Raw genomic sequence first — 16,556 nt, forward strand, 5'->3', positions numbered from 1 at the left:
GTAACATTAAAAAAATGTTACATGCGCGAAAATTATGCGCGTGCGGTTCGCTGTAGAATTCACGTTATTCCTATATAAAAGCAGTAAAATTTTCTTAAAAATTCCAAACAGGCACTATCTATATAATGTTGTGTTATTGTAATGGCGTGTTGTGTAACAGCGCGATGCGGAGTTATTGCTGTTGTTTTTGCGCGATTACGTGCTTGTGCAGTTGTGTTATCGCAACGGCGATTTTGTGACGACGTTTCGTGAGACAGGATTTATATCTGAATACGCTGGTAGTTTTTACAATGGCCCTATCCGGACAACATAACGAAAGTTATATGATTCATGCAGGATATATGCATGGTCGACCACGTTTTTCAATACCACACCTTTCAACAAACTTCTTTGTATGAAAAACAGGGATTTCCTCTTTGACGTGCAAGTGTATGAGAACAAATGTGGTTTGAGGTAAATGTAGAAATCCGCACATTACACATCTGACCAAAAGCTAATCACGAGAAGATTTGAGGCCGCATCAAACCGACAGTAAAATAATATTGCTAAATCTGCCAGAATTGGACAGCACCATTTGATTATTGAAAATAGCAGGTAATGATGAATTTCACTTCCGGAATTTAAAACTTCCGAGGTGAAACTTTTTTTTAATTTATAGTCAAACAACGTCAATTTTTGTAGCTTAGCCTGTTAATTGCAATTTCAAGTCCTTATGGTGTATTTAAAAATTATTGAATTTGATTTTGCAAATATTTTTCTTTTTATGAATCTAGCCTGTTAATTGCAATTTCAAGTCCTTATGGTGTATTTAAAAATTATTGAATTTGATTTTGCAAATATTTTTCTTTTTATGAATCTATGAAATAGCAAAACCGTTGATTTCTGTATATTTTCAACTATATCAAACCAAGTCGGCTTTTTAACATTGCCATATATATATTTCTTACATAATCTAAAGTTAACAGTAGAAAACCATAAAAAAAATAATTGCAGTGTTAATTGCAGACGGGATTTGAGCAATCTAATTAGAATCAGATGTTTCGAATACTGTTTCTCATACTCCGCGCTTCACACTATTTGACCACGTGACCAACCAAGTTTGATATTTTAGATAGCCATATTGAATTCCTATTCAATAGAAATGTTGGTGTATAACCCCAATTTGAATAGTATACAGGGACGCGTGGTATCGAGTGTGTGACCAAAAGGGATTGCTCCCTCTTTCGTTTTGAAACGTACCATAAAAAAGGAATTATGAACGATTTTTTCTCCAGTTTTAATAGATTTAGACATTTTTTTGTCTTTTATATTTTGATAAAACATGTACAACAAAAAAGTTTACATAAACTAGATCTCGTTACGAGTAACGAGTAGGTCTTCCGTCCGATTTTGTTTTCATATGATACGATGAAATATCGATATTCTCTGCCAAATCTGCGATCTTGGTAAATCTAGGTTTTTTGTCTCGAGACCGAAAACGGACGAACAAAAGAGGTTTATGAAAATAAAAGCTAGGGTTTTTTATACATATGTTTAGTGTACACTACTGTTAATCATAGCAGATGAAACACCAAAGATAATCAGGTAAACTTGTGAAAAAAATGAATTGTTTGAACTCTTCTGGTGAGTACCGGAAGTGACGGTTGACAAAAGAAAACCCGTTAAATATATCTTCAATCGATTGTCTATCATTTATAAAAGTTTGTGTCTCAATCACTTACAGTGACTAAAATCTCGCTGGTATCAATTTTGTAAAAAAGGCTAAGTACCAAAGATATTTGAAATCTTGCTTGTTTTCAAGTTATCTGTAACATAGTTTACGAGTGTCTTGGCTCCTCATTTAAGGGGCCAGCCCCTTTTTCTTGAGTTCAATCGAAAGTTCTCACGAATACTAACATTTTTTGTTCTTACACCCATCTAAAATTGTTGTTCATTTTTGAGATACAAATGATTGATTATTTTAGGGGCCAGCCCTATAGATCCTTAATGGGGACAGATTTTGGAGTTTTGATTAGTGGAATTGATTAGAATCATCAATGCAAACATTTTCTTTTCTACATTGCCTAACAAAATATGTCTCCTTCTCTAGATATATTGCATCAAAGTTTAAATACTTTGGCCCCTTAAAATCCCTAATTACGTCATAAATGGGTGTGAAAATGATTTTACCTGATAAATATTGCTACAATCAACAACTTTGCTTCTATATTGCATTACAAAATTTTGATCGTTTTTAAGTTATTTGTAATAGAGTTTACGAGTGTCTTGACCCCTAATTTAAGGGGTCAGCCCCTTTTTCTTGATTTTGTTGGAAAGAACGTTTAATTATCTACTATTTTTGTTATATATGTCTTAACAAAATATCAACTGATAAAAAGATACAGATGAAAACGTATGAAGAATTTGAATGAAAATTCGTACCCAATTTTCGTGCCTAGGCGAGCTCCAAAAAAATGGCGCCACTGGCGTAAAACAACATAATAGTGCACAACTTCAGACTATAGACTACCTATCCTGAAAATTTCATAGTCATATCTCTGATAGTTTCTGAGATCAGCTCTGCACAAAATAGGTCGTAAAAATGTACAAAATGGCCGATAAATCGGTACCGGAAGTGCCGACAGGAAAAATCTCAAAAACGTATGAAGTTTACATCAAGACTCATTTTCTCTGAAAAAATGGTCGAAATCGGTCGAATAGTTTTCGAGAAATCTCGTGCACAAAATTTGTGGAAAAAAATAATAATAACTAGATTCGATCTCGTTGCGAGCAACGAGTGGGTCTTCCGTCCGATTTTTGAATAGATTAGATCAAACTTATCAATTCAAAGATAACAACGTACATCTAAGCGAAAAATAGTAAAAAAAATTGCGGCACTCGAGGCTTGAACCCGGGTCGCCTTGGCCATGTCCACGACTCTATCGACTGAGCTACTCGGACTCTCGCTTCAGAACTTTGACGCTTAATTTCTCGAGAATGCCTTTATCGATTTTAAAAAAAAATACATATTCTGAATCAGAAAAAGGGTCACTATAAGGTGTAATAATTTCAGAAAAAAATATTAAAAAATAAAAAAGTCGAAAAATTCAGTTTTTCAAATTTCCTTCCGGTGACGACCGGAAGTAACGGCGGACATTTTTTAGACAATAGTGCACCAGTAAAACGTTTCATCTATCCTCTCTGAAAATTTCAGCTCTTTATCTTCAGTCGTTTTTGAGAAACGTCGCAGACAAATTTGACTTTTAAAAAATCGTTTAATGACGATATCTTCCGACCGGAAGTGATTTTTAAAAAACTGTACCGGCGGTACAAACTTCAGATGACAAGGCATCATTCCTGAAAATTTGACTGAAATCAGGCAAGCCATCTCCGAGAAATCGCCTGCACAAAATCGGTAAGAAGAAAAAAAAAGAATAAGAATAATAAGACTAGATTCGATCTCGTTGCGAGCAACGAGTGGGTCTTCCGTCCAATTTTTGAAAAGATAAGATTAAACTTATCAATTCAAAGATAAAATCGTAGATCTAAGTGAAAAAAAGAGAAAAAAATTTTGCGGCACTCGAGGCTTGAACCCGGGTCGCCTGGGCCATGTCCACGACTATAACGACTGAGCTACTCGGACTCCGCTTCAGAACTTTGACGCTTAATTTCTCGAGAATGTCTTGATCGATTTTAAAACTAATTACATATTCTTAATCAGTAAAAGGGTCACTATAAGGTGTAAAAATTTCAAAGAAAAATATTAAAAAATAAAAAAGTCGAAAAATTCAATTTTTCAAATTTCCTTCCGGTGACGACCGGAAGTGACGACGGACATTTTTTAGACAATAGTGCACCAGAAAAACGTTAAATCTATCATCTCTAAAAATTTCAGCTCTATATCTTCTCTCGTTTTTGAGAAACGTTGCAGACAAATTTGACTTTAAAAAAATCGTTTAATGACGATAACTTCCGACCAGAAGTGAATTTTATAAAACTGTTCCGGCGGTACAAACTTCAGATGACAAGGCATCATCCCTGAAAATTTGACTGAAATCGAGCAAGCCATCTCCGAGAAATCGCCTGCACAAAATCGGTAAGAAGAAAAAAAAAGAATAAGAACTAGATTCGATCTCGTTGCGAGCAACGAGTGGGTCTTCCGTCTGATTTTTGAATAGATTAGATTAAACTTATCAATTCAAAGATAAAATCGTAGATCTAAGCGAAAAATAGAGAAAAAAAATTTGCGGCACTCGGGGCTTGAACCCGGGTCGCCTGGGCCATGTCCACGACTATATCGACTGAGCTACTCGGACTCTCGCTTCAGGATTTTGACGCTTAATTTCTCAAGAATGCCTCGATCGATTTTAAAATAAAATACATATTCTGAATCAGTGAAAGGGTCACTATCAGATGTAAAAATTTCAAAGAAAAATTTAAAAAAATAAAAAAGTCGAAAAATTCAATTTTTCAAAATTTCTTCCGGTGACGACCGGAAGTGACGACGGACATTTTTTAGACAATAGTGCACCAGAAAAACGTTAAATTTATCATCTCTGAAAATTTCAGCTCTATATCTTCTCTCGTTTTTGAGAAACGTCGCAGACAAATTTGACTTTAAAAAAATCGTTTAATGACGATAACTTCCGACTGGAAACGAATTTTATAAAACTGTTCCGGCGGTACAAACTTCAGATGACAAGGCATCATCCCTGAAAATTTGACTGAAATCGAGCAAGCCATCTCCGAGAAATCGCCTGCACAAAATCGGTAAGAAAAAAAAAAAGAATAAGAATAATAAGAAAAGTGAAAAAGAAACAATAGAATAATAGAAGGGTCTTCCGCTGAAGACGGAAGACCCTAATAATAAGAAAAGTGAAAAAGAAACAATAGAATAATAGAAGGGTCTTCCGCTGAAGACGGAAGACCCTAATAAGAAATCGTACGAAAACTATAAGGTCTTCCGTTGGAAACGGAAGACCTTAACAAGAACGTTCATTTGACATTTTATAAAATGGAACTGGTCGTTTAAATTAGGGACCACGAGGACTATACTATACAGTCTTAAAATAATGAGGATTTACTTTGAAATATTTTGTTATAAGTTATAGAAGCGATTATGTTCATTTTTAAGTGTTTTGTCAACACAGGACAATTGTTTGCTCCCTTGTTACGTAATAAATAATTTTTAGAGCCAGAGGTCCAAAATTTTGATCTTCAATATATATATATCTCAATATCACAAAATTAAGAAATATTTTAAAAGCGATATTGAAGAGAAGGCTAATTTGCTTAACATTATGCAATGACAATTTTTGTTATACTGTCCCTAAAAGGAGTTACAGGGTCAGCCTCTAAAATAAATCTCCAGAACGGTATCAATTTCTAAACACTTGTAAAACAAAACGTGTTTGCAATTACAAGAGCATTCAGTTGTAATCAAGAAAAAGGGGCTGGTGCTTCAAGTTATAGGCTAAGAAGGCTCTAACCTACTCTAATGATAACTTTTTACTTGAGAATATTTTTTGTAATACCATACTGAAGCAATAATGTTCATCGTAACAATATTTACCTATACAGTACAGTACAACTATTTGATTCTTTGTCACGTAATTAAGGATTTTTTATCATTAATACCTCAAAAAAAAAAATAGAGAAATATTTTTAAAAGCAATATTGAATAAAAGAAGCTCAAAATAATGTGCTTTAACAAAATACACGTGTTCAACGGCTCCTATAAGGAGATAAAGGGTCGGTCGGCCCTAAAACGTGTTTTCCAGATATCTTGAGAACGGTGCAAAGTTTCTAAACATTGCTGACAAAATGTGCTTGAAATGTTGAAATGACAAGAGCTTTCATGTGACATCAAGAAAAAGGGGCTAGCCTTTCAAATTAGGGTCTACGGGGATATTAAGTCTTTCTTCCATAACTCAATCGCTTGATTAAAAATAATATGTTCTTTCGAATAAAAAAATCCGTCCCATTTAAGTTTTGTTCTTGAATATTCAAGTCGATCTTTGCCTTCTAAAAATCGGACGGAAGACCTTGTCGTAGCTCCTCCAAGATCGAGTCTAGTTACATTTTTTAAGGTTTAGGGTTGACCGCCCTTCCTTACCACAGGTGCTTGTGGACTGGACCGTGCACTACCCCCCCCCCCCCCCTTTTTTTTAAATATTTTTTTTTCATTTTTTTTATTAATTATCATTTACAACCCCTTATATATGTCTCCAGTCGAAAAATAAAAGAAATATCACGACTTGGTAGCATTTTATAATCACACTCGTTTCCCCTATATATGATTATAAAATGCTACCAAGTCGTGATATTTCTTTTATTTTTCGGCTGGAGACATATATAAGGGGTTGTTAATGATAATTAATAAAAGAAATAAAAAAAATTTTGAAAAAAAATATAGAAAAAAAGGGGAGGGGGGGGGGGGTAGTGCACGGTCCAGTCCACAAGCACCTGTGTTCCTTACTAAAAAAACGATGTCTGACGAGCGCCTGAATCAGACAAGAGAAAATTTTCTTGCTTTTCTTTAAACAATAAAATGCGTTAACGGGTTTTGTAATCTTTTTTCTGCAATGATCGCTACCTTCATTACCCGCATGAATCATCAAAGAAAACCTTTTATTGTTTATATTAACATCTTTCTATTAACAAATAAATAAATTGATTAAGAAAAGTAAGTAAAATTAACTGAACTATGTTAATGTACATAAGTGTACGTTAGCTAAAAGAAACTGCCAAATCGTCTCCTGTGAGACCTTGAGTCTGAGGCCATCATGATTATTTCGTACAGTCCGTGATATTTTGGAGGTCGCTGTAGGTTTGGACCAATCCATAAACAGTCCTGTCAGTTTCAGCAGCTGTAGATTTCGACCACTGATAAACGGGGCGTGTAGATTTAAGTCTGGTTGTTTCTATAGAGCTATGAATTAGCGATAAGTTTTCGTAAGAAATAGAGGGAATAATACTTGGTTGATGTAATTTTAGATAGTATACTATGATGTAAACTTTATCACAGAAATAAGTGCATGTCTGTGGTGCCTGATGTCTACTATATTCTCTCATTTTCAGTAGAATGACTGATCAGGTCATGTCCGAGTCGGTGTATAAAGGCCTGTGTCGTGAGATAGGGACCCCACAACAGGTAGCCTACAGGAGAGATATACTGGACATAATGGAGTTATTTATTCATCGAATTACAAGAATCGACCGGTACAGAAAGATGCGGAGTGGTAGCAGTAGTGAAGGTTTCCGATTACGTGGATCAGACTTGGACAGTGTGTTCTGGCCACCTAACCACAAAGTGATTTGGTACCACTATCAGTCATTTCTGTACAAAACGCATGTACATGTAGACAAATATGCATGGATTCTTTGTGACAATTCTGATAGTCCACCAGGATACACTTTACTTTGGCTTCCAACTGAATGTGCTGGTCCACGTGTTTTGTCAGCCTGTGAAAAGATTCAAGAGAGGCTCTATATATCAAGTTCAATATACAGAGAGAGCTCTTTATCAAGGCCTGGTTCTACAGTGCATGGACCATGTAGGAGTGGAAAAGTGATTTTTATTTCATATGATGACGCGTATGGTTTTGGTAGCGATTTCTGGCCTCCTTCGGCTTCCTCATGGATAGAGAGATGTCACGCCTGGCCTTCACCTCATGTTGTCGAGAACATTGTCCGAAATGGGTGTCATTTCGTAGCAATAGGACATAAACTAGGAAACCATATAGACAACGAGTGGAGAATTTCCTTCACTCAGGCTGAAAAGAAACTTGTGTACTCAATGAATCATACACAATTTTTAACATATGGTTTGCTAAAACTGGTCTTGAATGAGAAAATTAATATTGGTTTAAAAGATGAAGATAAACTACTATGCTCCTATCAAATCAAAACAGTCGTTTTCTGGGCAATTCAACAAAACCCACTGCATCAATGGTGTCCACAAAAACTTTTAGCTGGATTTTGGGTGTGCTTTAAACTCCTTATAAAATGGGTGTATGAGGGGGTCTGTCCCAATTTCTTTATTCCCCAAAACAATATGTTTCTTACAAAAATCCATGGATCAGCACAAGTGAACTTATTCATGCAACTGTATCGTGACTATGAGGAGTATTCCGATATCGCATTTATAAGCAGTCCAACAATAAGACGTATCATTGAAGTTCGTGTTTTTTCCAATTTTAACCTTAGGATTAATTTTCTTGATGTCACTAAGCTACCGGGAGATGAGTTTGATGTTTATTCATTTGCCGAAATAGAAAGTAATGAGTACTGTCTTCCGGACCTACAAACCTTTGCAAAGGCCATAAAAGCTGTAGAACGGCTGTTATATTCGCCCCTGACAGAGTGTCAGTTTGTTTGGATACAAAAATGTACAGTCTCAAATCTTCAGAGAGCTGCTTTCATTTTGCTTAACTTTTCATTTTATACTAAAGGAAGTTCCAACAAACTGGTATATAGTGCTCATAACACGTCCCTCCACATGCTGAAATTAGCGGCAAAGTTTGGGTGTGTTTCTGACTTGTCGTATATTGCCATTTACTTCTACAAGACATGCAGATACAGAGAAGCTTTATCCGTTATAGAGAAAGCAAAGGACAAGTTAGCACAGCCACACGTGATATATTGGGGGCGAGTGAAACCAGAACAGTATACCAAAGCCGTAGATGGAATGTCTATGTCTGCAAAGATGAGACATGCTGTTGCAATCGATGTTTCTCTCGAAAATGACATTTGTTACATTAATGAGTTGATATCAGAACAACGGTCTAGTAAACAAAATGGACAGTATACACTGTTTATCCCACCCTTCATATTACTGCACATGCTAGAGTTTTTCTGCTTTCAACATGTTGACGCACAGAGAGCAAAAGCGGCTCTAAAAGATATCGAGCTCATGGTCCATAGTGAAAAGTTAGAAGTCGTACACGTTCCTTTGTATGACAAAGATATCTCCTGGGAGATCCTTGGGATCTGTCAACAGATCACAGGGAACCTCCAGGCTGCCCTGTACTCATACAAGCAATCACTAAAATACCCATTCCAGAAAATTCAAACTGCTACTATCCGCAGAATTTGCGATTTAATTAAAAAGATGAGAAAATAAGATTTAGCGGGTGGTATATCCTAAAAATTTCTCATTTTTCATAAAATATATTAATTTGCAATGCGTCAACATAAAAAGAACAACCCTAAAACTGACTAATTTAAAATAGTAACAATTTGATTTTAAAGAAAATCTTTCTGAATATCAATGTTTTTATAAATTTATTAATGCAGTCCCCAGTATGTAAAATATAATTGTTATATACTTCAATATTTTTTTTTGTATAAAATATGAGCAAATTTTTTTATGACCTCAATCATTTTTGTCATCAAAATGTTAGCAAGAATCAACATACACATGTATAAAGGTTCAATTTTTTTTTCGGTGTTATCATTGTCCGTATATATAATGACTTGTGTGAGCGTGTGTGTCTATATACATGTACATGTATATATAATTAAGAACCATAATCAATGAGTACATATATATTGTTTTAATGGTTATTGTCAGAGATCTTTTATGTACATAAAAGTAGTATACTTATGCTGTAATTGTACTATTTAAGTTTTTGATTTTTTTCTCTCTATCCACAAACTGGTTTTTGCCAACCTTTTTTTTTTGCCCATCTGAATACATATTTAATGCATCTATTTTTTATGCTTCATCATACTATTCTTTTTATGTATTACCTTGCACCTTATGGAGAAAGCTTACATAGGCATTGCCTGCTGCGTAATCTATTTATGTAAATGTATATTTGCATAATAAAATATGTTCAAATCAAATCAAATCAGAGATCTATTTTTATCACCAGAACAGGATAAGGGCATTTCTTGTTGTTATTAAAATATTGTAAAAAAGTAAATTGTACAGACATTGTAAACCTGAACAACAATGCTGAAGTAGTTAATTAACCGCACTACGATTAAATAATATAATGCAAAAACATTCTTAAATCAACGTCTTTTTTTGAAAATTATTTTGGGCACACGTTATAAAAAACATTATTTCATGTAGACCTTAAACATCAGTCAAAAAATACAAGCTTAATTTGTATCTTTATTTTATATATTTATATTAATGGTAGTATGGGACACCTTCAATCAAAATAAACAATAAAATCAAGAATAATTTTATTTTTATTTCTTTCCCAGAATTGATAACAACAAGCGTAGCGCAATGTGTCTAAGCGTTAACTACGAATCTGTAAGTCTGGATTTCAAATGCCGCTGGGGATTTTATAATTTAATTTTGTTTTTCCAGAAACTTTTAAAACATATTTTTCCGTTCAAATATTGTAAAATTTGAAAATTCTAAATCGGTAAAAGTGTTTGGTTATAACGTACTTTAATTAATCCACATTAATATCCACAGGTGTTAAATTCTACCTTTAAATTCTTAAAAATATTCCATAGATTTAGTTAATATGCATGATTTACATCAATTTGATGATTGTGTACGTGCTGATTTACTCAATTCTTGAGACAACCGGTATATGGGGACATCTAAAAAGACTTTCCTGAATGCCTTAAATAATTAATGAATCCGAAGTAAATAATAAAAGTCACAACTCAATGTCTGAGATACATGTATCTGCTCTCTCATCTCTAAAGCATGTCACAAAGAGTATCATAGTGCTCACTTGTATCAACTTTTAAGTTTTGTTTTGAATATTCTATTCCCGCCCTAAGTTATCGTTCCATACAAGAATGCGCGACCCTTAATCTGAAGAAACTTGAGAGCCCATTAAGTGGCAGGTTTGGTTGCAACAATCTTGGTGGAACATGGTTTTGGAAAAGAATATTTTTTTTAAAATAGACAGACAGATTGATGTCAATCAGAATAGCCAACTTGAGATTTCAGATGTTAGTTGAAGTCTTTTTTAAAACTGCTTTCTCCTCGTCAAAATATATTTCAAATACATGTTCGTATTTTTTGAATAACAAATGTGCGCTTGACAAAAATTATATTTTTCCCACTGATCTTCAGAGTATTCTAGTGAAGAGGCACTCTTCCTCATTATTACTATGTACTTAGTTCATCTGCTTAATATCCAGGAACAGAGGAGCAGATTTTTGAAATAATCCATTTTCTTTATAAAATTATTAGAGCCCCACCCTAACACTAGAACCCTCAACCCAGAGGCAATGAAATTCACAATTTTAGAAGAGAGGGGCATGGACCTGACTTCGGTCAAAGGGTTCTTCCTCATCATAACTATGTACTAATTTCATTTACTTAATATCCAGGAACATAGAAGATTTCACTATAATATCATTTGAGCCCTGCTCTAAACATCAGAACCCCTGACCCAGGGGCCATGAAATTCCGAATTTTGGAAGAGGCATCAGAGTGACTAAGGTGACCTAATAAAATATGAGTACATTTGTACTAGTACCGATACAAACGGCCACAAACCAGCAAGATTTTATAAAATATAATTAATATCTTATATCCCTTTAATCCTTTTATACATTAACAAGCAACAATAAACAAGTTCATAAAAGACTCAAGGATACATTGCACAAATACATATTCTCATTACAGCACTATCTTATTTTTGCCAAGACTGCTGACCGTCTGTCAGTATTCTGAAACAAAGCTCTGATCATCTGCTTCACTTCTGAGGCTGTGAGTTCATTAGCTAATGGCCCCTTGCCATCAGCCCACCTGTCGTTAATCTCAAGGAGACTGGCATTCAGAACCGTGATGATTTCTGTAAATCGCAGCCATTTTGGCACATTGCGTTGAAGTTCAATGGTGACATTCACATCCCCTTCGTCATTGGTTGATTTCATTAAGGGACCAGCCCTTTTTTGAATGAGTGACATAAGTGAGGCCAGCTGTGAGGCATCAGAGGCAGAGATGTCCTCTAAACTCACAACTCTGTCACAGATTTCCACAACCACCATGTTCAGCAAGGTACCTACATTTAAAGAGCATATACCTTTAAAATGGTCTACCGGGTAATTAATATCAAATACAAGTAAATGACTACTAATCCATGTATATCTAAAGTTGTTCAAATTATTCAAAAAAACAAAAAAATTTTTTAACTTGATTTAACCACCACAGGATGTCATTTATATTCAGTCAATAAATCTTTAAATTCAGCAATGGATATCTTGGAAGGTTATTCTTTTAAAGCATGAAAACCATGTTTCTTGGCCCTCTTTTCTATTAATTTTTCTGCTGGACATCGAATTTCAAATGCAGCATTGCCTGTTTTCTATTATTCTACAACAGTGTTCTAATGCTACATACGTCAATCTTATTGACTTCCTATATTGATTGACATTTTGCTTTTTGGCCACACCTCCTTACCTATTGACTTCCTGTATTGATTGACGGGAAGGATCTCCTGCCAGACTTTTTGAAGATGGCCCAGCTGATGAAGCACCTGTTTCACTGCTTTCTCTGTACTGGTAGAGTTTGATCCCTCAGACACACTCACAAAACCTGTCAAAAACAATACATGTGCTTTAAGATGAATATTCAGTTATTTTACTCTGATGTCTCTTGTAAACAGCTGTCAAATTAAAAGATGTTTTTCTTCAAAACTGTATAATTTTTAATGCCTTACAAATACTTTAATAAATTTCAAATACCTAATTATCGTTTTGAGACTGCCTATCAAAATTCTCATTAAACTAATGATATGCATTGTAGTAAAATGTATTGAAATATCTTTCGACACCTGCATGATACCCTTCATAATTGAAAAGTTCATGTACTAGAAGTACAACACTTTCCCATCACTCTGCCATTTGAGTCATCAGTAGTCTGTTCATATTACATTTTCAATTAAAAGTGGTTTATCATTTAATATTCAAGTGTACAACAAGATGACTATTGATGCATTATCTTTTCAATGCAGAATCAAATACACGTATAAATGCATTTCCATCTACCCTTTGCTGCCTGTAGATAGTCCAGCATGATGTCCTTTTGGGAGTTGAGTTGCTGTAACATTGTATCAGTCCCCAGTCGACGAATCTTCGGCATCAGGTCTACAAATGTGGCCTGGACATCCTCAGGGAGGGACTTGTTGAACTGGTGGCCAATCATAGCAAGGTGATGACACACGTACATACAGTCATTGTTGAATACAGCTACAATATACATGCATTTTCTTTACAGTAATTTAAGACAGACCATTATAGTTTAACAAATGTTGGTACCATTCAAAGAGAGGAGAGAGAAAAAAAAGAACAGAAAGAGCCAGGAGTTTGAGCACTGGTACTCTATTATAAGGGGATTTATATGAACAAAATAAGGGTTTGATCAAAAAAGCATTCCTATCACTGACATAAACATTACATATGGAATCTAAAGGTCCTCTGATAGGCCTCTACATCTAATTTTAGCCTGATTTTAATTTGTCTTTGTCAAAAGCATAAGGAGGTATGCGACTAATTGTTTTGTTTTGCCTACCACTCATCTGTGGAAACAGTGATAAAGCCTTCTGATGTGCTGTAGGGTACACACTGCAGAACAGTTCAAACATGTTTCTGGCAGCAAAGAACAGTTGCACTGCACACTCCTGAGAACTGCTGGTAGCTTCTTCCAGTGTTTCATATGCTAGGGTCATCAACTGCTGTGTGCATGCACTGCAAACAGAAGAATAAGACACTATTCAAAAGACGAAAGAAATTTACAAATGAAAACTGTGCATTCATTATCATATAAGATTTACACTTTAAAATACATTGAATGATATAACTACCAAAAATTTGCACTGGCTTATTTTGAACTCTGAGTTTAACTCTAAAATCTGAAGATAAATGAAATATGTTTTCCTTACCTGATCTGACAAGCTGGCAGCTTAAATGTGTCTGAACTACCCTGACCAGAGCTGGCTAGCTCAACTTTCCTGGACTTTCTTTCTGAAGGGCCACCTGCCATTTCCCCTAGAGGATATTCATCTGACACCTTTACCGTATTGTGAAGCTCAGATTTCATCAGTTCTCTGGCTCGAAGCAATATGTCCTGGGATTTCTTATTGACAAAGAGGACATCTATGTTCTTTACAAACTCTTCTAAAGCATTGTCATCTTCTGGTATAAACTTCAAGTTTACAAGAATGCCTTGAAAGGCCTTGGTTGGTTCGATACAGTTGGCTTCAAATTCTGCCATATCTTTATTATTGTGAGGAATGGCTGGTGTTAGGCATTCTTTGACAATCAACTCCAACAGTTCTTGCGAAACTTGCCTGCCGACACATGACAGGAAATTTGTTCCATCCTGCACTGTCAAGTCTGAGAAATACTTTTCCAAGACTTGGATGATGGTCATAACATTCATATACATTTGTTTGGGAGGGGATGGAACTGGGGTCTTTTCATTGTTTACAGTTACTATGACAATATTCTCAGGAGTGTTTTTGACTGTTGCTGTTGAGTTAACAACACAGGGTTTAAACAGGTCAGAAATCAATCTTTTCCCAAAATTTTTCAGGGTAGATTCCAGATCCCCCAGCGTTTCCATTGCTCCTATAATCTCAGACAGCACATTACCTCCGGATGTTAACTCCAGCTGAAACACCTGTCTGGATTTGCTCTGGCTGTTCGCGTCACTGGAGCTCCACGATATCATTTGTTTCCATTTCTCGGTCATTTCAAATATCAACTTCTGTTTCTGTACACAGCACTCAGTCTGCAAGGCCATCAGTACCTCAATGTCATCATATCCCTCCAGGGGAGTACCTAGTAGTACATCGGCCTTCAGTAGGGATGCTGCTGCTTCAGAGTAGCTGTGTCTTTTATTGGCTGAGGCAGCACATTCCAAGTTGTCTTGTATCTGCAACAGCCTATCCAAAATCACTAGAACACATTTGTGGTTTTCTAAATCCCCTTTCAAATTTGTGAGGACTTCTTTGGATAATGTTAGCTGGTTTTGTACCTAAAACACACACAACAGGATTTTCGAAACCATAAGTTAAAGCTATCAGAAATATTTATTTATTATTATTTTCACTCCACTATAAAACATGTGATCATTTAGTCTGGTACTGTATGCTATAGTAGTACTGGTACTCTAAATGTGTAATACTGGAATTAATTTACAATTTAGTCAATTCCTCCCATTGGCCAATGTCAACTCCATATAAGTAGCAATATTATTTTAATTTTTTTTTATCAAATCCATCATTGTTCCTTTAAAATTTTGATCTGTATGTACTTTAGTTACCCTTAATCATTATAATCTATATCCATTTCCCAATAAGCAACACCTACATATATATTTTCTATTGAATTTTCAGAGTATTTGGTAAGCAAGAAGACACAAAAGACAGTTTTTCAGTCTGGGTAGATCCAAACATAGTATTAAATAAATATCCCAGGATTGCAGATTCTTGTGTTAACAAGAGCCCTGTGCATGATGGGTTGAGGAGATTGGACATATGTACGACCCTAACTTAATTTAAAGCTGCATTTCTTAAAATACATACTGATTTTCTCACAATATAAACAGCTTGTACGTATCCTTGTTTTGATGTGCAGAAGTTCACATTGATTTAAAGTTACAAATTTAAATGACTGATGAAACTCTTTTGTTTTCAGATATACAAAATACTGACCTTTTAACTAAAAAAAACCCACACCAGCTGAATAAACTTTAGACTAACCTTATGTAATGGAGAAAAGTGCATATTTATTGGTAACAATTAGGAATGGATGTTGTAGCTGCAAAACTGAAGCAAGCGCAAAAGATACAAATATTACAATTTTAATGGCAACAAATGTCTGAAGCTGTGGAAGAATATGCAAACATGAATTATGAAGGACTGTCCCGAGATTTGATGAAGGCAAATATCAGAGTTATCGACTCAGACTTCTACTGAGGTTACCGCTTTTAAGCCAGGGACATATGTTACGTTTTTAGGCCAAGATACTTACATCGTTTTCTATCTTTTCTTTTGCATCATGTAGATCCCCAGAAACCTTTTCTACGTTTTCAACTAAAGCTGAAGTAGCTTGAAGTTTTTGGGTGAAGAAATCGACGTACTTTCCTCTTGTGACCTCAAAGATTTCAAGTTTCAAATCCTCCATCTTCTTGCCCAAGAGATCCATTTTACCTTGAATCTCCTTTGCTTCAAGTTGTCCTATAATTAAAAGCTACTGTTATAACTGTCAACTACTGAATTAATACGAATTAATCAACGGCATAGTTCCATACTGTCATTAAGTATCTTAATCCTACTGTCGTTAAATATCTCAATGATTTCAATTCAAAAAGAGGAAATTCGAAATAAGGTAAAAAACTTCGTCTACGATCGCACCCTCTACGATTCAACATAATACTTCTTAACATAAACTTGGAACTAAATTCGGCCTTCCTAAGTTTTGAGATATACCTGCACAGGACAAAACCTGGGATACAAAAGACATTTTCTTATCCTCTCTGATTCCCGCGAATTTTTGCAACGTTTACATGGAAGTTTTTAAATCGGGTTTCCTCGGACAAACCGTTTACCTCGAACATAGAGTTAAGAGAGGTCCGAATGGGATTA

The 16,556-nt window shown here is 35.1% G+C and overlaps 2 protein-coding genes across 3 annotated transcripts; one reads left to right on the top strand and one right to left on the bottom strand.

The window, feature by feature from the left end:
• Positions 1 to 252: 252 nt before the first annotated feature.
• On the top strand, positions 253 to 10,608 carry LOC128176348 (uncharacterized). 2 transcript variants are annotated; one of them, XM_052842603.1, is made up of 2 exons: positions 253 to 594; positions 7,063 to 10,608. In XM_052842603.1, the coding sequence occupies exon 2, from the start codon at positions 7,064 to 7,066 to the stop codon at positions 9,101 to 9,103; it is 2,040 nt and encodes a 679-aa protein (XP_052698563.1). In that variant the 5' UTR covers positions 253 to 594; position 7,063; the 3' UTR covers positions 9,104 to 10,608. The 2 variants fall into 2 exon arrangements, with proteins under 2 accessions (XP_052698563.1, XP_052698561.1); XM_052842601.1 differs by having other exon boundaries at positions 255 to 594; positions 7,060 to 10,608.
• An 876-nt stretch (positions 10,609 to 11,484) lies between these two features.
• LOC128176347 (centromere/kinetochore protein zw10 homolog) lies at positions 11,485 to 16,550 on the bottom strand. Its single transcript, XM_052842600.1, has 7 exons — positions 16,401 to 16,550; positions 15,943 to 16,148; positions 13,848 to 14,944; positions 13,478 to 13,653; positions 12,955 to 13,155; positions 12,368 to 12,502; positions 11,485 to 11,969 (listed from the first exon to the last, which is right to left on the bottom strand). Exons 1-7 carry the CDS (start codon positions 16,432 to 16,434, stop codon positions 11,593 to 11,595), a joined length of 2,226 nt encoding a protein of 741 aa, XP_052698560.1. The 5' UTR covers positions 16,435 to 16,550; the 3' UTR covers positions 11,485 to 11,592.
• Positions 16,551 to 16,556: the final 6 nt, after the last annotated feature.

Source organism: Crassostrea angulata, chromosome 3 (assembly GCF_025612915.1).
Source record: "Crassostrea angulata isolate pt1a10 chromosome 3, ASM2561291v2, whole genome shotgun sequence".
Taxonomy (NCBI): domain Eukaryota; kingdom Metazoa; phylum Mollusca; class Bivalvia; order Ostreida; family Ostreidae; genus Magallana; species Magallana angulata.